Genomic DNA, 22,170 nt, shown 5'->3' with positions numbered 1-22,170 from the left:
CACCATCATCATCAGTCATGTGGAAAGATGCCCTGACTTAATTTCAGTACGGCAACATTAACAACACCTCATTTGTAAAATGGCACTCATTTACAGATTTGACATGTCGGCTCATCCAACAACAAGCAAACAGGTAGATACACAGAGTAACACAAATACAAGACTTCAAATCCTTTTTTGCACATCTGTAGGCCTCTCATCTTTGATGCTTAGTTAATGTGAAGTCTTTTTTCACTGTTTGAACACACAAATCAGAACATGACTCAAACAGCTAATCTTCCCTGATTGGAAGCCACGTCCTCCACGTTACAGCACTGTTACCATAGCGAGGAGTCATAAAAGCATCTGGTTGAAAGAAACACTTACATTACTTGCTGCTATCAGCATAGTTTTTTCAGTATATTACACCATATGATCCAAGGCATTATGTCCATTCTCCATTTGGGTTTTCAGAAGCACGATATTACATCAAAGAATACATTTAAAAAAAATCACAGGACACAAGAACAAAAAATAATACATTATCAAAACCTCAATAAGATATCTGCCAGTCTTTAAGCACAAACTCTTTTTCATGCATCTCCTTCCAGTATTTGGTCATATACAGATGTCATATCCACCTGCAAGCCGCTGCTTGTCAAACTGCATGGATGCACACAGTAGAAATATGAATCGCCTAAGATATAGTACTTGACTATGTGTGTTGATGGGAGTGTATTTACAATGTAGTGTTTGTTTACTCCACCTTTTTCGGATGTCAGCCAGGACCCGCTGGTATTTAGGTGTAGTTATTTTTACAACATTTTGCCCAAACGATGAGTCTGGAAGAAAATGCCTCCTGTTGATGTGGTTGAAGAACAAGGTTGCTGTCATGACCGCTCAGGTTGCAAATGTCTCTTGTTTGACATAAATGTGTAATCACCCAAGCTGCAAGAATCTGCAGGCACACGAGCGTGACAAAATCATGTGGCGTTCATGGATTGACTCTATGAACGATTCTTCTCTCCTTTGTTGTCCGCTGGCTGCTTGCTATAAAGAAACACAGCTGCGCAACACATCCTGCTTTACATCTAGTATCGAGAAACTTACTGGGCTGCGTTTGAGACCAGTTAGAGGTCATATATACATATATGTTTGCATTTTCAAAAAGAAGATTACAGGATTGTCAGACATGTGATTATGTTCAACTGAGCAAAAAGGTTTTAGAGTTTGTGCAAAGAGTGTTTTTATATACGTGCAAACTCAAGCCAATTTACAGTATGTTTTGAATTGACAGGTTCAGCAAATAGGCCAATTTGACTTACCATTTTTGAAAATGTCTGTTTATTTTTTTGCAGGTGTAAATGAGTAAACTGAACAGTGTTCAAGCCCCGTAGCAGACCGGTATGTAAATCAGCGGTGCTGTGCTTTGCATGATTATGGATGATGGGAAACAACGTTTCAATCCAGGTCTAAGCTGAAGTAAAATGGTCGATTGGCGCTGATGCGCAGACTGTTCCGAAACAGCATGTGTTCTTGTGTTAATGTCCCATTTGTAGTGCTTTATCAGATCTACAGTGACACATCGTGACGTTTTTTGATTCCTATTCACTGTGGGGCCATGTTGGATGGCATCATCTCCCCAGACTCCGGCTCCTGCCGAGCACCTTCAGGTACCATTCTCACACTCACGCTGCCCCCGTCCGTGGTGCTCGGGTTCACGCGGAACTTTCTATTGACCGGGCGCACAGCCCTGAGAAACAGCCTCTTGAAGGTCTCGCTGAGGACGATGTAGAGGAACGGGTTGATGCAGCTGTTGGCGTATCCCATGCTGATGGCTATGTTGTAGGCGTAGGAGAAAGCTAGGCTTGGTTTCTGCACCCCGAGGTGAACCAGCTGAAGGATGTAGTAAGGGGCCCAGCAGATGAAGAAGGCCAGGCAGATGGCCACTGCCATCCGGGTCACCTTCCTGGTGCGCACCCTCAAACTGCGCGGCGGCAGCGGTGCCACGCTGGTGGACATGTGTTGGAGGATCTTGAAGAACACCAGGCAGATGACGGCTAAAGGTATGGCAAACGCCAAGAAGAACTGGTAGAGCGTGAACCAGTATATGTCAGTGACCGGATCTGGCAGAAGGAGAGCGCAGGCCACCAGGCCATCTGGCAGAGGCATCAGGCCTGCGTACATCCACACGGGGATGATGGTGAGCAACGAGAGTCCCCACACCAGGCCGATGACCAGCGCTGCCACGCAGGGCGTGCGGATGTAGTTGAAGCGGATCGGATGGACTGTAGCCAGGTAACGGTCGAGGGTCATTGCAGTGAGGATGTAAGTGCTGACAATCTGGCTGTTGGAGTCGAGCGCCGTGATGACCGTGCACATGGCGGCTCCGAAGTGCCAGGTGCCGTTGCCCAGCAGCTGGTGGATGAGGAACGGCATCCCGAGGAGGAACAGGAGATCGACGATGGACAGATTCAAGATAAAGATGTCTGGAACGGTTTGCTTGGCGCGGCCCTTGGTCTTCTTCATGATGGTGTAGATGACGATGCAGTTCCCCATGATACCCAGGAAGCAGATGATGCCGAAGATGACGGGGAGGATGGCACTGCAGTGAAGTGCCCCGTCTGCAGCTGGAGACAAGAAAAGGGACGGAGCAGCAGTTGAATGTCAAGCAAACGCATGTAGTGATGTCATACTGCGTTGTGGCATCGTGTTAAATCACGTTGTATGACATGGAAGCTTTTAATGTACTATCATGTCACAGTGTTACATGATACAAAGAGCAAGAGCAGCAGAGTAATATATCAACAATTCTGGTTTGTCAGGGGATTATTATGTGGGATTATCCATCATCGGATTCCACAATTGATCACTTGCACATTTTCACCTTCTTAATTTTAGGGTGCTGTATAATGTCAGGGTGGACATGATTGATTACTGTTAAATGAGTGTGTGTGTGTGTGTGTGTGTGTGTGTGTGTGTGTGTGTGTGTGTGTGTGTGTGTGTGCGTGTGTGTGTGTGGGGGGGGGCTCTTTCAGCACAGTGCAAAGCAAAGACAGATGAGGATGAGGGCAGAAGTCCATTGTGTTTGTAATACTCTATATGATGTTAGGAGAATAGACCTTAAAATAGGTTGATGTAGATATGCAATAAGTACGTTTTAAACAGGAAAAAAGTCACAGAAATGTGTAAAAGAAATCTTACCAGTCATGGTTATTTGAACACTTAAATGAGGTGCATTCATCAATTAAGTACAAATCCTAGAGCTTACAGCGATTCAATTTGGGGGAACTTGGGGAAGGGAATTCACTGCAGCCTGAATGTGTGCAATAGACAGTGAAGGCTTGTTTGATTAAAACAAAAGAAGAAAAAAATGATACAAGGTCATTTGGGGGGAACATAAAACGCAGAAACAAAACACACTTGATTTTTGTTGTTGTTTTAGTTCCATGTTGAATGCAGTTATGGCGGTTATGAACAAGGCGCGTGTATAACGTTAACTGGACGATGCGTTGGTTGCTCAACCTACCTGTTGTTGTCGAATTAAAGTATCCGAGGGAAAAATTAGAATCGTTTGAGAAATCCATCAGTAATCCAAAGTGTATCCAAGTTTAAAAAAAAAAAAGTATCACCAAGTGCGTGCAGTAAAATTCATCTGCGGCAGCTTGCAAACGAAATCCCCTATCCTTCCGCACTCTCAAAGAGTGAGTCCAAATATCATATTTTGAATAGTTAAATCATTTACCATTTATTTCCCCCCTGTCAGCCTGCGAGCAGACCAGCGCGCTCTGTACGGTCAGAGGTAATAAAGCCGTTCCTCGGTGAGCGGTTGAAGAGGCTGCGAGAGCATCTTCACTCGGAGTCTGTGACGCTCTCAACGGAGTTGCGACCTGCGATGCAGGTGTCAGTCAAGTCGGCGTGAAATCATGATTGATAATGGATCTGATATTATCCTAGAAGATGTGAAGATGTGTGTGCGTGTGTGTGTGTGTGTGTGTGTGTGTGTGTGTGTGTGTGTGTGTGTGTGTGTGTGTGTGTGTGCGCGCGCGTGTGTGATCCGTTAAAGTGCGTCCCTGGGACGTCTGATCCAAATGTGTTATTTAACTGTTTTCTCAAGTCAAGGTCGATAGGAATGTGTGTGTGCAGCAAATGCAATGAACACAGCCATGAAAGAAAAGAGTAATGAAGAGCGCGGCTTTAGGTTTTGAAATGTGCGTCCTGTGGGGTTAGAATAACTGTATGACACACGCACAAAGAGCGCAGATTAAAAAGACGCTTATTTGTTTATTTGTATTTCCTGCCACTAGATGATGCCTTTACGTGTCCTGTCTCGACTCAGGCAGTAGCCACTCTAGTTTGTGGGCGTTCGAGGAGCAGACAGTGAGCAACAGGTGTTCCCACTGAGCAACAAAGGCCAGGTCAGGTTTGAGCCGTTTGAACAGGTCGTTTCCTCCTATGAAAACATCAACGAAAGTCCGCACGCTGCAGCTCCCTTAAGTGCACTTTATGGGCACATGGATTGGTTTCTATTGGTGCGGCACTTGCCTTCAACGGTATTTGGCTGTGAGCGACCACACACACTGTCTGTCGTTTTCCACTACGAACCACTAGATGGCCTCGCTGCCTCCGATTTGGAGTCCCCACACGTCTCCCTCATTATAGTTGGATGTGACATGGCTTGAGGCTCATGAATATGCCCACTGAAGCCTCTCTGCATGCATGCATTTATGCATTGTAGTGATTCATTTGTCAACTTGGTGGTGACATACACTATTCTGAGGTCAAAACATGGCTGAAGGTGGAGGATTTATCTGGATCATGTCATGGATGTAAACCGCACCATGACTGGTTGGTGGGAGGCATACAACCACGACGTGGTAATTCTAGTCATCTATGTTTGAAGTCAGTACTGCACAGCATTGGCATTTCTTACAGTCGCACATGCCAACCAGTACGCTTTAAAGATATAATGATCACTGGCATTGACGGTGCATTAGAGCTTGTGTGTTCCAGCGAGCCAATGAAAGCCATCAAGCTGAGTGTGTGTGTGTGTGTGTGTGTGTGTGTGTGTGTGTGTGTGTGTGTGTCCACACGCTACACCTTCACGGGAACATTTTGACATCCTGGAGAGTTAGCATCTTTTGTAAACAGAACTAGAAAGACTAGCATCAACGCTTGTGCATCTTAAATGTGCTGGTTACTAATATGAGCACGAGATGCTACACAGCTACAGCAGAGAATGAAAACATAGTGAAGCCCTCCAGAATTAAAGGGCCAGGATGTGGCATTTAGGGGGATCTGTTGCTTGGAATGGAATGTGATATTAATATGTATGTTTAATTTAGTGTATAATCACTTGAAAATAAGAGTTGTAGTGTTTCCATTACCTTAGAATCAGCCATTTGGATCTACATATCCCCGCAACGTTGCTACAGTAGCCCAGAGCGGACAAATCAAACACTGGCTTGGGATAGGACCATTTGCTTTTCACATTTTCGCGTCCGCAATTGTATTTCTCCTACACGCTTGGCACTCGGGAGAGGTTACAGTTGGTTACAATCTGCAACCACACCGTTGCACTGCCCCTTTAAGACTTAAATGCCTTTGCTAATAAACCGTTGTATTATTGTTGGACTGTAGTTATTAAGTTAATAAATACTGTGGAAACAAGAATCTGAGAATACACAATCTGCATATTTGTGCATTAAAGAACCATGTGTAGGATTTTATTAGAAGAAATTGAATATAATATTCATATTTTTTCCTTATAATCACCATAAAACGAAGAATTGTGTTTTTGTTACCTTAAGAATGAGCTGTTTGTATCTACATAAGGAGCGGGTCGCTTTCCAGAGGCTGCACCGCTGTGTTAAACCAAACACTGTCTCTAGTGACAGCCTGTCCCATTTTTACGGTACCTGAAGGTCACCGTAGTTCTCCGACACGCCTGAAAGGGGAGGGGTGAGCGGAGGGTTATTAGGTTGGATGCAATCTGCAACCTCACAACTAGATGCCACTAAATCCTACACATTCCTCCTTTAATGTCGTGATTATCACTAAGACAGATTCCCTGTTGTGTGAGGAAATATCAAAACTGTTTTCAACAGTAAATAATTAATGGTTTAAAACAGAAAACATTATAGTATGTAGATTTTGTTTTATTATAAAATGAAGTTATCACTATATGATTTGTCTTTTCTCGCATTCCAAACCCTGTTGCATATTGAAATAAGTCTGCTGTGATGTTTGACAGCATGCCACTGCTACTCTTCCTCTTCATCACCTCCTCCTCCTTCTTCTTCTTCTTCTTCTTCTTCTTCTTCTTCTTCTTCTTCTTCTTCTTCTTCTTCTTCTTCTTCTTCTTCTTCTTCATTTGTTCTGGCAGGTTATGCAACAATGGCATATTGCTGCTGTATATTTTAGGCACCATCATTACTGCTTTGACAATATTTGCTCATATTCCAAGCTATGTTATCATCCAGCAGCCTCTTAGTTTTCCAGTCATGGCAAATAAATTACTTTCTTTCTGAGATATACTCATAAAATTCTATTTTTGTTCTGCTCAATCTATTTGAGAAAAACACCCTCAAGCTCCCCGCACTCACGCTTAACACAGGTCCAGGTGTTTATCAACCACAATTATAACCTAATCTCATCCTTGCCATTTTTGTTAAAACCCATTGGTTTGAAGGCCCTACTCAAAGGCCCTGCCAATTTTCCCATTCTCTCATGCCTTTAGTTCGTTCCTCACTCCTTCCCCATGAAGCCAACTTTGCACCAACTTTACACATTTTCTATGTTGTCAATGACACTTTGTCTCATTCAAGGTTTTCCCACACAATGTCAGTAATCTGAGCAATGTACTGACAATTGGCCAGAAAGTCTAATTTTCTATATAATTAAATGCCACTGTCTCACTAAATGGATGCCTAGTTCCATCAGTATTCATAAGATGTCTTCCTTAGGCTCTCGACCTCCTACACTGCGTCCTCCAGTGCCCTTCACAGAATTTAAAATGCATACCGGTGGGCTGACAACTCCAGTCTGCTTGTCCTCCTCTTTTAAGATTAACCTTCTCTTGCTTCTTTCCAATCCTCCCAGAAATTTCTAAATGCTGCTCAAGAAGACATCTTGTTGAACATTTTAATCTATGTTCATGATCTTTAGTGTGGGGATTTAACGTCAATCGGTCCATCTGGAGATGAGAGCTGTTTTATGTATTGACCCTCTCGTCTCCCAAAAGCCCAAGTGTTTTCACTCCATCAAAGGGAAGTTCCAAAATGATGTAGAATATCACATATTTAGTTTTATCACATCATATTTTATGAACCATTTGGCCAACTAAACCACCTGACCCAGCACTTTTTATGATTTGCTCTTTGGAAAACACAAGCAAAATGTTGTTGTAGAGTGAAATGTCTCCATTACTTTGGATACTCACTAGAGCACACTGCAGTTTTCATCAGAACAACTTCAATGAATGGATGCACATGTCATCAGGATTCTTCCTCCCTTTGGCAGTTTTCTGGCCACGTCCCACAGAGAAAGGAACACTGTTAATATGCATTCCTTGGTCATTTGCCATTTTTAGTAAATGGGCTCAAAGTTTGATTCATAATTGTTATTATCATTATCTCCGCAAGGAGGATCATGCAATTGGTTGAGTGCGTGAGTGTTCACCTCTTTGTCTGTCCACGACTAATCTTGCATTCTGCTGGAGCAAACAGCATAATATTTTGGGTGGCCAGTTGTGGATGCATTCTCAAGGACCTCTTACAGTTGCGGTGACTCACACTTTCTCAACACACCTTTTATTGCCTGTTTTATACTGCCATTGACTGCCTGCTGACTCCTCACTCACTACTCTTCACTGGCCCCCGGCCGGTAGGGACCACGAGTGATGACACAGCTGAGTGCGCTCACTTTTATTGTTTTGGAAGGTGTTTGGATAACTGCGAACGGAACTACCAGTGCACACACACTGCTGAGTACACCGCCGCAACTCAGCCACTGATAAACGGGTAGACAGCTTGACAGCGCATGTATGCTAAGCCCGTGAAGCTCCCATGAATTTTGTCAAATTTTTTGGTCTTAATTTGTTCTTTTATCGTGTTTTTTATTGGAGCACTATTGGCATATGACATAATACATTCATCAACACTAGAAAATGAAGCTTGTTAAGTGCAGTTGACTTTGAGACGATGAGATGATCACCGCCCACGGCCGACTGAGCGACCAACCAGCCAGACCTGCTTGAACAAACACCACCAAACTGCCCCAAGAAGGAGAGGGAGGACAGACGAGATGGAAGCTTATCTAACCCGGCTAGGACCTAAGGCTACTCTACTACCCAACCTTTCTCCTAGCTATCTGATGTCCGGTCGCAGAACCCAGCAATAAAGACCTGGCTCTATCGCTGCATCCCAGATCAAGCTGCACTTGACGGGCAGATCGCAGGACATAACACAGGATTCCGGTTGGACAAGAGATGATGCTCGGTGCTCAAACATAGTCAAAGTTGATGGACAATGTTTTTCCTGATGTCAAATTTGTAATATGTTGGCCATATTATCTGCCCAGAGAGTTGCTTTTGTTGCTGCTGTTTACATTTCTTACGATGCAAATTCCAAAATTGCACTACAGGAATGCACTGCTGCTTTTGTTTTGTTTTTCATGTTTTTCTTGTGTTGCAAATGGGCTTCAACTGCATCTCTGAGTTGCATAATGATAATAAATGATCCTTGAATCCTTGAATCCTTGAACCTTGAACCCATTGCCTGCATACATCGCTGCTTGTTTTTAGAGTTTGAACGCGTGTTTTACGACAGCTTACAACACATTGGTGTCTTGACGAGGGGTTAGCCATGTATGCATTCAATCAAACAATGTAGAATATGCATGCAATGCAGTGCCTTGCACAATGCACTTTTCAAGTTAGTTCTGGTATGAACAGAAGTTAGAAAATGGAACTGAATGCTTTTAAAGAATTGTTTCCAGCAGGCTTGTTTGGCCAGCACTGTCATGCGTAAGAGCATGGGAGGAATACAAGGTCTTCAGTGCCATTGCTCCTTGGGCTCTAAGCCATGTGAAAGAATTCCATTCAATTGAATCAGCCATTCCAAAACTTGGAAATGTCATAGTAAGTAAAATGGCCACTGCAGCTGTTGTAATTAAATGGATGAATCAAACTGACTAGCAATTATAGCTGTTTTAAGTAGGGCAGCTGAGCTGCAGATTGAAGCCATTACAGAGCATATGCAATGACAGGAAGACACGTTGGACGTGCAGTTTGTATTCTGCCCAAACGTTATGTTTTAGGAGATTATCTACTTTTCCCCAATCACTTAAGATGTGGAACCAGATGGCAATAACGGCAAATTAATCTAAGGGATTAGGAGACGTTTGCTAATAAGAATGGCAGCTCTTTTCTGACTTCAGTCAAGTGTTATCACAGCACCTCCAATGCAAAACAACAATTTGTATTTGAAAATTAAAATTATGTATTTGGTGCGATGTATGTTTTTGTTGTTTGGTTCCTCCACATGTAAAACGACACTGACTTACCATGAACAGCTCTTTCCCCTCTTATGCCATTAGCTATTGAACAAGAGTTCTTTGGTTTCAATAAGGCTTGCGCATTGAAAGTGTGAGGAATTTTAAGTTTTAAAGCATTCCTAGTGCTGGATATTATGTGTTACAGTGTGTTTACTTAGGAAGTGTTAAACCAAGGAGTGTGGTCATTGAATGTATATTGAGTGTCTGTGAGGGAGGTTTGAGGAATGTCAGAAGGTGTAAACCTGCAGGGGAAGAGGGTAGTTCACTGAGGTGTCTGCCCAGGACAATGGGTCAGGATCCAAGGAGGAGCTCATTGGAGTTCAGCCAATCGTGGAGCTGATCGATAGGCTGAGGAATGTGATGTATGAGACTTTGGGGGGACAAAAGAGCTGTTTGTCCCCGGAAGAATCAGACTTCCTTTGTACCATGGGGCAGATACATCAATCTGTCCTGTGGTGTGAACGAGGTCTCATATTTCTTGAAATATTTTACTGTCGATAGTGTAATTTGGTTTGTGATTGTTTTGGCTTCTGTTAACAATATTAAATACTTTTGATTTTGACCTGGACTTGCTGACTCCTGCCCTGCTTGCTGATGGAACAAAGAGTGCAAAGGGGGGGGGCTGCTGCTTCTTCTCCTCAGTGGCCTTCTTCTCCTCTATGTCCTTCTTCCCCTCTGTTTGACAAATTTCTGAACATTACAAAAGCCATTCAAATACATTGGACCCCGGGAAGAGCTGTTACCCTGGTAACAACCAATGGGGATCCAAATAAACGATAAACATTCGGCCGTCATTTAATGTTAACAAGCGCTTTGCAGTTTGGGGTTAGACTAGTGCTTTTCTCTGATTGTCAAAGGGGCAAGTACAGATAGAGGGATTCAACCCAAACATCTATAATCAGCAAAAAACACATGAAAACAAATAATCAGAAAAACAGAAATCTCATTACCTGGCAAAGTAGTCCTTTAGTTGATTAGTGTTGCTCACCAACCCCACCAGAGGGGCCTATTTTTTTTCGTATTTTGTGCCTGTGGTGGAAATAAATGGACTGGCAGCTGCGGCTTCTGCTTTTTAAATCGCAAGAGGCTTGTGTTTCTCAATATGTGGTTCACAGATCAAGCAGCTGTTCTTAGTGCCGTACTATCGTTGTTTAAGGGTTAAGTTTTGCCTGACATACTTCAAAATAGTGCTTTGGTGTAAAGTGTTGAGCCCTGTTGGACATAGTTACAGGTTCTTTTTCATCACAGTTGATTTCCAAGTCAGAATACCAGGCGGAAAGTTTTATTTTGCTACTTTGTCAGAGCCACCAAAACAGAACCAACTGGAAACTTTATTACCTCTGCACAAATATAACAAAACTACATCAGCACTGCTTTTCTCTCAGTTATCTTGCCTGTAGGATGATTGATGCTGTAACACAAAACAAGGAAAAATGTACACACGGCTGAGCATATCTGTCTGATTTACTTACTTTTGCGACTAGAGACACCCACAGCAACAAAGCCAACACATCTCCAGCTGTCACTCCATCTGTTAATTGGTAAATTATGGCCGCTGAATTAATTCCAGCTGACCAAACTCTTAATTGGAAGCTATTACAGCTAGCTACTTGAGAAAAGCACCGGACTGAATGTGTGTGTGTGTGTGTGTGTGTGTGTGTGTGTGTGTGTGTGTGTGTGTGTGGTACATATTGTAAAGATCTGCATATCCAGATCTTTACAATATTTATCATTATGGAGTGTTCTGTTTTTGATGCAGCAGCAATTAATTAGCTTATAATAGCAATTACCACTGTGGCCCTGATGTAAGCTGGTATGCAGGCCATATTTCTGCAATGGAGGGAGAGCGGAGGGAAAAGTCAGTTGATAAAAAAAAGTAAAAAACGAGTGTAGAGAAACTAATTTGGAGCAGCATCAGGAATGTTCCCTCTCTTGTTCCAGAGTGAATAACAGAGGACGTGAGTCATTTGGTTGTCCCTCCTGGATTCATTGTGCTGCCTGGTTTGGTTTTAGCAACAGGCCTTCTTTACTGTGAATGTCTCCTTATATGAGCACTGATCATATTACTCCCCTTGATACTCCTGTAAAAAAGATGTGCACTTAAATGCCTCTTTTATATCACGAGTTAGTAAGAGTTTTTTTTCTGGGTTTTTTCAAGTTCACAATCTTAGCTGCAGTATTTTAAAAATACATAGCTTATTATGCACAGAAAGAAAAGTATTAAAACCGATGCCAGAGGCATCAGCACAGCACAGGAGGACATACATCCCTGATGGCAAATTAAACCTCCCCAACAAGTGTGGCCAAAACTGTAAATAGCATAGCATTCACACACACACACACACACACACACACACACACACACACACACACACACACACACACACACACACACACACACACACACACACACAGTGTCACAAACACTTGGACTTCTATGGCAAAATTAATAAGGAACTCTCTGCTGAAACCAGTGATGCCTTGTACAAGTGTCTACGATGAATGGTTATGAAAGGGGCCAGGGCTAAAGTGTAAGGGGGCAGGGCAAGCCTTCCCTAATGAAAAAGGAGCTCTGCAGAATCGCTTCCTAGTGGAACATAATGAGAGCCATATTGGCTCTTTTAATTTTCTTTGAGACTACCGCTGCCACATCTCGTCACCCTTCCAAGAACACTTTCTAGAAAACAAACGCAATGTGCATGGCCTGCCAGACATGAGCATAGACTGTATATAAGAAGTGGATGTAGTCATTGTGATGTCACCCATTGGTTTGTGGACTGTCGCTTTGAAGCCTCACGTTTGGTGTTTTGGTCATCTTCGATTACTGCTGTCGCCATCTTGGCTTTTTTGCAAACAGGGAACGGAAGTGAAGAATAGGCTCTTGTTAAGTAGCGACCTGTCAATCGCAAGGTAACCCCACCCTAAAGCATACCCTGCTTTATGGTCAGGAGCATTTCTAGGATTCAAAGAAAGGGGCTTAGCCCCAAGGGGAGGGGCATGTTTGTGCGCACAGCGCGCTGCAATTCTTTTTGGGGCCGCGGATATCCATTGTTTCAAACAGTTCATAGATTGGTTCAATCAGAAAGAGTGTGATTTTGCTCTGTAGTTTTGCTTGCATTAAGTATATGATAACACAACAGACAGAATTTCAGGGTCATAGTGAAAATTGACAACACAAATATGAACTTTTCTCAAAGAGAGAAATCATTTTCCTGCTTGTAAAGGAAAGACGGATAAACTAGCTTTCATATCCGCATCACTCCCACATCCTAATTCTTAAAGGGACTGCACACAATGGATGGAGAATGGACCTGACAGTGTCAGCTTTTGAGTTGTTTACTTGTTTTATTATGAGCAGAAGGGAATATGATTTTGATCAACATTTACATCTATTTTGTGGTCCGTGTAGTTTTTACATACCAGTGATATTTTATGCTCATTTGGACACTATCACTGAGATAAAGATGAACTAGTTCAGTGTCAAATATGCCATTAACTGATTATAAACAACAACATTCTATAGGGACTGATATTATTGTTTCGAAATACTAGAGAGATATATTAAAGCAAAAAATAGAGAGATGTCGATAGTTATTTCTTGTATTTTGAATTTTCTCGTTCACTCTTGCTCACTGGAGACAGTTTCTAACAAAATAGCTATCTAGCTAGCTAGCTAGCTTAGTGTTAACATAGCCCACTACAATATTTCCTTTCATTTGCCTCAAGTAAACCTAAATGTAGGCCTAACGACGCCCCTGCTTGTATGAACAAGCAAATTGCTAAATGCATGATGTTTCCAATGCTATAATTGAGCTGCCCCTAGTTAGCTTTATGTAGAAGGTGAAGAAATGCGTCAAAAATCTATTTCAGGCATATATCGAGTGTGTTGCAGATGTGGAAATCGATTTAATCCCCCTCTCTAACAGCCTCATGGCCTAATCTGTCCCTCAGGCAAGAGAAAAAATACCGGAGAGGAAGGCGAGTTCCAATTTTCTAACTGGTTTCTTTTTACTGAGAAAGAGTAAAAGGAAATGTGATGCCTTGGAGCTCTTGCATCTGCAGATTTTGTCCTCTTTTCGGCTCACGGACGGAGGGGCAGAGGAGTAAGTGAATGGACAGAAGTAGTCAGTAGTGGGGAGAGATCAGTCAAACAAAACACACATCATCAGTTCATATAAAGACAGGCGACTCAGCCTCCTTGTCTCTCAATCACTATCTACATATTCCCAGCCTCTCATTCCTCTCCATATGCAGCTTTCATTATCTGCAAGCACCCAAAACATACTCACATAACAGTCACCGCCATGTCGTGTCATGATAGGGAAGCCGTCAATGCCTATACGCTATTGAGCTTTTGATTACAGAGATGAAGGGGACGCCATTACAGTTGGCTGCTGCGTCCATGAAGAGGCTCAAGTAGTGGGAGATGGTTTCTTTCATAAAACATGAATGTGGATTGAGCTGAAAAAAAAATAAAAGAAGAATGAAAACACTGAAAGCGATACAAAAAAGAAGTGGTTTGGAGATAAGAATGTATTCTTCTAGCTATTTCTTCTGCTATTTGTACTTTTATACTGGATGAGCTTGAGAACCCGGTGTTGTCTGGTTATTAGCACAAGTGAGTTCATTATTCTTCCCAACGCAGTTCTGGACAAATCAATCGCTTGTTTGGTAAAGTGAGTAGCAGAGCTGTTTACTGCACACCCAAAGGAAGGAGTGAATCATCAAGGAGAGGAAGAGAGGCGTCTCCTGAGTAGCATAGTTTTTGGGAAAGGCAACACTAGAGGATGCATAGAACAAGCAGATCAGTATTTTTCTGTGAACGTCAGGGATTTTTAAAATGTAGCTGTTTGTGCATATTTAAGCAAATGCGGATGTGAGCAGTATTTGGGTAAAATGTCAATTACTTGTGGTGAATTGGGGGCACTGCAGTCACAAAAATACTTTGGCAAGGTATCATTTTCTTTGAGGCCCAAGAGCTGCAGGCCCGGTCCAATCATACGCTTCACTAGCCGGGGCTTATAACCAGGAGAGCCTTCATGTGTTTGACAGCGTGGAAACGGGCATTTTTTTCTGTCTTATCAAATGCCTCTTTGCAGACAGGGGGAACACTCTTGTTGCAGGGATAGAGACTTGGATTTTTGGTTTTATAATGCATCCAAAAGTTAGGGTTTGAAAGTTTGGGGCGGTCCAGTGTGTGGTCCAGATGTAGAGTCACACAACATTTTCTGCCACAGTTAGAACAGCTTTGCTGAGCTTTTAAATTTGAAATTTTAGAATCTGAAATTTCAAAGAATCTGAAATTTCAAAACATGCATCCAGGCTGTTTGGGAATACACTGAAAAATTACAGATTTTGTCATTTAGGTACTATTTGCAAGGGTGTAGTGGTGTCTCTTTAGGTGTGCATCTTGCGGCTAATTTTAACACCTTTTTGTTCAGACAACAAAGTATATTTTATAACATTATCTTTATTTTACATTCATGTTATCTTTGGTTTGTGAGGCAAAAAGAAAAAGATGAACCTACAGACAGGTGAAGTGATGAGATAAACCAGCATTCATCTTTTTTTTGTGTGTTTAATGCTTTAGAAAAGATGTCACACGAAGCTGAAAGCTGGTTTCACAGATCCATCCCGAAATGCATTAAAGTGATCCCCATCAACTGACTCAACTTCCTCTAGTGCATCAGCCTGTTTGTCAAACCAAAGCCTGACAGACAAGACAAAAAAAACCCCATCATCATTCAAGAAGTGCTCCATTAGAACCATTTTTTATCCTATCACTTCCCTCTCTGTGGACCTCTGTCTTTATTATCATTATCTCAATTGCTTTTTATTTCTCTAGCTGTCTTCTCAAGCTACGCCCTGAATGTTAATTGTTTTATTTTTTAAGAATTTTGAGGCAAGACCTTCATCAGTGGGAGTGAAGATTGTCATCATGCTGATCAAGTGGCCGATGTGCAATGTTACAACTTACCCCTGGGGTGGCGTTAATTGTAACAGGCAGAGGGTTAGTTGTAACACTTGCTAGAAAAAGTCTGTTGGAATGCAATTATTCAATAGAATTCTATTTATATACTATAAGTGGATCTGTCTTTCCACCCATATCATTAATTGATAAGCATCCATCCAGGTCTATTCATCCTTCCATCATATATTCGTCTACTATCGATGGATGTAGCTAGATGGAGGATATACACATGTCAAAATATAGATAAATAGTGACAGTGTGTCAAACATTGACACATTTATTTTCGTTCACATGGTGGGCGAGCAAGTATTTCATTGTCATTGCACACTGTGAACGGCTTACCTCTAACAAAGTGTCACAACTAACCACGCTACACTTGCTATGAGTTGGTTGCATGTTTCAAAACGACGCTATGTTTTAGAGAAACACGACGGTTAATAAGAGAAGGTAAGGTTGGATTCGATGAAAAGAAAGTAAAGACATTTACTTGCGTACGCTATAAACACTCTTTGCCAAAGATCTCCATGAAAACAAGTCCAAACTTTTCAAAAATTTAGCTTGAGACTTTCTACCGGTCGTGGTAAGCGCTGCAGCATGAAGTCACATTCAGCTCTAACACTGTGAAGAGCGTCATCTTGACATCTCTTCATAGACAGTCACACAAGCCCTGAGAGGAAGCTGGACACACTCAAACACCTCTGCACACATTGAAGTAGTCATTCATACCAGTCCACATTACCACAAAAACTCAAGTGGTTGAAAGGCGTCTCTTAGAGTTTCAAGATGATACTCTGCCATTTCCGTTTGTATATATTGCTTACTTAAGGCAATTTTGTATAGTCCTTTAACTCCTTCAAATTGTATCAGAAGTCTTAAATGTATCAGGCTGTCTTCGTGCGTTATTTCTTCAGGGGAGCCTTGGGCTACCCTTAGGCCATACATCCCTGCCTGCATTGCTGTATTCATTTTGTTTGTTTTTAAGTATGAACGCAGTCTTTTATGTCACTCTCACATCTCCTTCTTGGTTTGAGACATTACCTCGTTGGGAGTTCAGGGACTGAAGACAAAGCCACTCAGTTTGTTTGATTTTTTTTTTAAGGCCACACAGAGCCCAGACTTTCAGCCTTTGCCTTCTTGTCTCCCAGACGCACTCACCAAAACAACATAACATCTCAAGTCAACAGCAGTGATTTAAACTCCACCAGGGGATCTGGAGGGGAATAGCTGACTGTGATTCTTCAAAATAGAATTTCCCATTGCACAGTCCACATTTTTTTTTGCAATGCCTGTGCGATATTAGAGTTCAGTCAGTTCTTGACCACCTTTGAATGACAATCATGGCAGCGACTGGTGCAAAGCAGAGCAATGGAGAGAAGGCTGCATGGATTCCCAAGAACTATATCACAATAACACCACAATCATGATGTAAGTCATAATTGAAGAAAATGAAGCATTTCTGTCGTGTTTCATCAACTGGTTGTGATTCTCATTACTGATTGATTTGCTCATTTCCTTTATAATTAATTGTTCTGTCTTTAAAATGTAAAATAGTCCAAAGTAACATGTTCAGATTGCTTGTTGTGTCCAACCAAGTCCAAAGAGTATCCATACAATGATATCTAACACGGAAAAGCTACAAACGGGAACCAGCAAAACGCTTTCACAATACTTTGTGACATATGCAATAACCCAAGACCCAAAGGACTGTTACTGTGGTATAGCTCTGGAAGTAAACAGACGGCTTATTAGCTGCTAACTCCCGGCTCAGCTGTCACATTTCCGAGAGCCGTTAAGAGGCAAATGGTCCCAATCTCGTGTTTAGCAACATTACAACATTGTGACTTTGAAAGATACACACTTTATTTGTCAGACTGCTGAAACCTCATATTAGCTTGAGCTGAATTTAAGAATGAATTTCCCCAAACTCAAATGTAAGTGACCCCTGAGGGCAACTTCCAGGTACATTTGGACATTCTGTAATGAGCTGACGAGGACTGTACAACTTTTGCTTTGGTCTGTAGGGCGTCTCATTGGCACCGGTTCAGCCTGGCTTTCGGGTTGTGGGAAGAACACACCTTGTGGAACAAGGCCTGGATTTATGACATTCATTCACATCTGCATGTGTTTACCTTAGAAATACATGACACAATGGCTGTTGTGAAAAGGGCCTCTTTGCTGAATTTTCTCCTTTTTTATTGTCACTTCACAATTTCCCAAAGGCCTAATTTGTATTAATTTTAAAGTCTGGGGAAATGAACTTGCCTGTTTGAAGACAACTAACGATTCTCACGTTATTGTTGTATGTTTACACTGATACAATTTCAAGTCCTATATATAAAATAGTTTATAATATTCTGAAAATAATGTATTAATTGAGTGTGCTCTAAATGAAACCGTGGCAATAACATAATTATATAAACATGATGAGGAAATGAAGAATTAATTTGCGACTAAGCTTCGAAAAAGCTTTAATTAGAGAACTGAGCTTCTTGGTGGAAAAAGAGAGAACATTGTCCTTTTGTATGTGAGATTCTGAACATTGGCTTTTTGTCACATAGTCTTGGTTTTTAATTTCCCTCTCAATACCAAAGCGGCAGATAGACAGACAGTGACAAAAATAAAACCTTTTCATTTTTTTCCAATTTAATCTGTCTAGGTCCCGTTGCCTTGAATCACCCTGCACACACATTCTTACAGCCGTCAATTTCTAAAATACAAATTTGCTTTTGCAGCCGGCTTGCGCTACACACAGTGGAAGACTATGAAACTTCACTCAGACTTTAGGACTTCCACTGCTTTTCTTGGCAAGACCCGCCCTGCGTAGCAGCACTGGGATTGGCCAGGCATCGATGCTCGCCGATTTACCGGTAACCTGATTTGCTCTGGTCCTATGCCCTGACCAATGGGCTATCCTGACTACTCCAGGTCAATGCCTAACCTTAACCAATCGTCTCTGCCTCAACCGGCTATACAGGCAGGTCTCACCAAGAAATGCAGCGGGTTCACAATTACGCCAGACGGAGAAGAGATCGCGCTGCGCACACCAATGACGTCATCAACAGGATGCAAATTTAGTGAAAAATGATGAAAAAAACTTGTAAATAAATGAAAATAAAACCCAGACAACTGTACAATAATGACAACCTCAAATTAACAGGAATTTTAAGTGAATTTCTTCAAATATTCATTACACTTTCATTACACTTGCCTCTCTCCGCCCGCTCCTAATATAAATCTTAGATCAATAGTCCTGTCTTAGTTTCCTCTACTATTTGTCCATGCGTCCATAATGTGTTATAGTGAATATTTTAATTTTTTTATTTAAATTTAAATTTAAATTTATTTTATTTTATTTATTTTTTTGGTATGTCAGAAATTATACACTGAGAGCTCGAAACAGTTAAAAACAAACAATATCTATTGCACAGATTTCTAGACAGTTTTGTTTTGTACGACTGCCTGCCTTGACCGAGGTGACTCCCTTCTGTCAATCTGACAGCTTGAGCGTTTATATTTTCAAAGTTTTGTCAAAGCAAGCTGTCACTCTCTCCTGCGTGTGTGCGCTGTAGGAATATGAAAAATACATTTAATTTGAGCTCTGGCCTTTGCTGGGTCTTATGATGCAACTTGATGAAACACACACAACCGGCAGGGCTTCATTTCCTCCGTCTCCCTTGTATAGTGCAGCCAAAGTTGCCTCCTGCATTTCAATTGTAATGAATTAACCAAGTGATGTCTGTATTTCATGTGTTTTTATTGTGTCCACATGTTTTTTTTATTGTATTATACTGTATATATTTAACTTTTTGATTAATTAGATTACAATCTCAATTGGATTTAAAATACAGATCAATGATAATATTAAAATGCTAAAGTGGCACAACAGTATTTTGAATGTAAGATGTACAGCATACATTAAATAACACTTTTGGGTGAATGGTTCAGAAGAAGAACATTTGAATCTCTAAGGAACAATAGCTGTTGCATGATTACATTGTAATGTTTCACAGTTCTTATTCATTTCCTGTCACACCCCAAAGGAGGCCCTCTGCAATGAGAGCAGCCTATTACTCATCATTAATAGAGAAAAATAAGAACAACCCCATCAGACAAAGGACTTGTCTCTATTATTGTCTTGTTAGACTTTATGGTTCGACACCATTTACCATTACATCTTGTTACAGAGACTAGAACATTTGATTGGCATTAAAGGAATCGCACTAAGCTGGTTTAAGTCCTATTTATCAGATCCATCTCAGTTTGAGTAATGTAAACGATGAAACCTCGATGAAGACCAACGTTAGTCATGGAGTTCCACAAGGTTCCGTCTTTGGCCAATTTTATTCACCTTAATATTTGCTTCCTTTAGGCAATATTAACACACCATAAACTTTCATTGTTATGCAGATGATACTCAATTATATCTATCGATCAAACCAGAAGAAACCATCCAGCTCACTAAACCTCAAGCATGTCTTAAGGAAACAATAACCTGGATGACCTGCAACTTCCTGATGTTAAACTCAGACAAAACTGAAGTTATTCTACAAGGCCCAAAACTCCTCCGAAATCAATTATCTAATGATATAGTTTCTCTAGATGGCATTGCTCTGGCATCCAGCAGCACCGTAAAGAATCTCTGAGTTATCTTTGATCAGGATGTGTCCTTTAACTCCCAGATAAAACTAATTTCAAGGACTGCCATTTGTCACCAACGTAACATTTAAACATCCTGTCTCAAAGCAATGCAGAAAAATTATGGATTTGTTACTTCTAGACTAGATTACTGCAATTCCTCGTTGCGCTCCCTAGATTCAGGGTTACTTGTGGTTCCTAGAGTCTTAAAAAGTAGGATGGGAGCCAGAGCCTTCACTTATCAAGCTCCTCTCCTGTGGAACCAGCTTCCCGTTTCAGACACACTCACCACATTTAAGAGTAAGCTTAAGACTTTCCTTTTTGATAACGCTTATAATTTAGTTAGGGCTGGCTCAGGTTTGCCTTAGACCAGCCCCTAGATATGCTGCTATAGGCTTAGACTGCTGGGGGACTTCCTAGGATACACTAAGCTCCTCTCTCCTCTTCTCTATCTCCTTTTGTATAAATTCATCTTCCATTAATGCACATTACTAACTTTGCTTCTTCCTCAGAGTCTTTGTGTTTTCTCACCTCGCAGGTTTACTTGGATTGTGGTTATATCTGGACCCTGGTTCTGCCTCCTGCCGTGGCCCTGCTGACACCTACTGCTATTATCATTGTTATTAGTCACATTACTATTTTTATGACCGATACTATTAACGTACATTACTGACTTTACTTCTTCACCGGAGATGTGAGGGTCCTGGGACAGAGGATGTTTCATGTGTACAGATTGTAAAGCCCTCTGGGGCAAATATGTGATTTTGGGCTATACAAACTAATTGAATTGAATTGAAAGGGTTCATAATAAAGTTGAAAGTCTGTGACATCCTGTGGGGTGCTTTTGAAGTTTTTCAGGAATCATCTTTGCCTCGAGTTATTGCGCTTTTCACTTTTTTTTAGCTTTCCAAGATCAACAAATTATTTATTTTTTTAATCTCCTTATCCTTCACATTTTCCCTCTCCTCAGGTTTGGTCAGGTTGGAAACGGTGTCACCTTAAAGTCCTTCCTGACAGTGCAGGAAAGTGTTTTCTTCTGGGTGGTTAAGTTCAACTCATTAAACCAGCTGGTGGACTATCAGCGCAGTGCCTTGGTGTCCCGCAGCCAAACAATCTGTCTCCATCTACATGACCAATGCACACTTACAGGGCATGGACATGCACACTCGTGTGGTTCTTTTGGTGTGGTGGTTTTGTCAGCTTGTTGCCGAGGTAGAAGGCGAATCCCAATGTCCCCCCTTAAACAGGCCTTAAACCCTGAACCCTTAGGGACTTCACCGACATCACATGGTAAGTGGTTGAGTGTGAGAGACTGCAAGTGCTTGGAATAGTGTAAATACGAATTGGACAGCACTTTGTTGCAACATATCAGATTACAGTGAAAACGTCAGAAAATGTTGTGTGGGTATTTATTTTATATGTTTTACTCCCTGATTTTGCCTCACGACATGAGAGGGAGTTGTCAAACAATTTATTTCTTCTTTTTTGTCAAGTCCTCAAAGTCTGATTTATCTTATTTTTATTTTTGTTTTTTATTAAACAAAGCATATTTCATTGATTTCATCAGCAAGCAAAGTTTTCTCTGGTGTCTTTAAGAGTTTTTCATGTGGAGCATTTACTTTGTCAGCTCGTTAAAAGATATTTATCCCCGCCTTTAAAGATTAGTCTGTATTTAATAGTTTTTTTTCTTTCACACTTGGCACACTGATTGAAGTCCCCTGGGATGTTGCATTTGTGTGCGGTAAGAATTATTTCCCTAATCAGAAGTCAGTTTGCGGAGGCAATGCTGGCTCTGCTTGTCGATTATTATTAGGAATTAGGAAAAAAATGTTTTTGTCTGTTTCAGTAAGAGCTGAATCAACTCTCAATGCGTTCGTCCTCACCACATAAACCACACAAAGAATAAGAGATAAAGAATGCAGAGGACCACTGTGACACATTGTGGCACACACACACAAAATGCTGCTTTGTTTCACTGCTTAACATGACAACGCATATTACATACACACCGTAGGTCCTCTCTGCCACCG

At 41.4% G+C, this 22,170-nt stretch overlaps 1 protein-coding gene across 1 annotated transcript; it reads right to left on the bottom strand.

The window, feature by feature from the left end:
• Positions 1–1,187: 1,187 nt before the first annotated feature.
• On the bottom strand, positions 1,188–3,566 carry mchr1a (melanin-concentrating hormone receptor 1a). Its single transcript, XM_068727437.1, has 2 exons — positions 3,509–3,566; positions 1,188–2,609 (listed from the first exon to the last, which is right to left on the bottom strand). The coding sequence occupies exons 1-2, from the start codon at positions 3,564–3,566 to the stop codon at positions 1,588–1,590; spliced, it is 1,080 nt and encodes a 359-aa protein (XP_068583538.1). The 3' UTR covers positions 1,188–1,587.
• Between the last annotated feature and the right edge of the window lie 18,604 nt (positions 3,567–22,170).

Source organism: Cebidichthys violaceus, unplaced genomic scaffold (assembly GCF_023349555.1).
Source record: "Cebidichthys violaceus isolate CVI_PGR_0920_01 unplaced genomic scaffold, fCebVio1.0.p SCAF_4, whole genome shotgun sequence".
NCBI classification, from domain to species: domain Eukaryota; kingdom Metazoa; phylum Chordata; class Actinopteri; order Perciformes; family Stichaeidae; genus Cebidichthys; species Cebidichthys violaceus.
The sequence above is the reverse complement of the archived record's forward strand: the minus strand, read 5'-3'. Positions and strand labels throughout refer to the sequence as shown.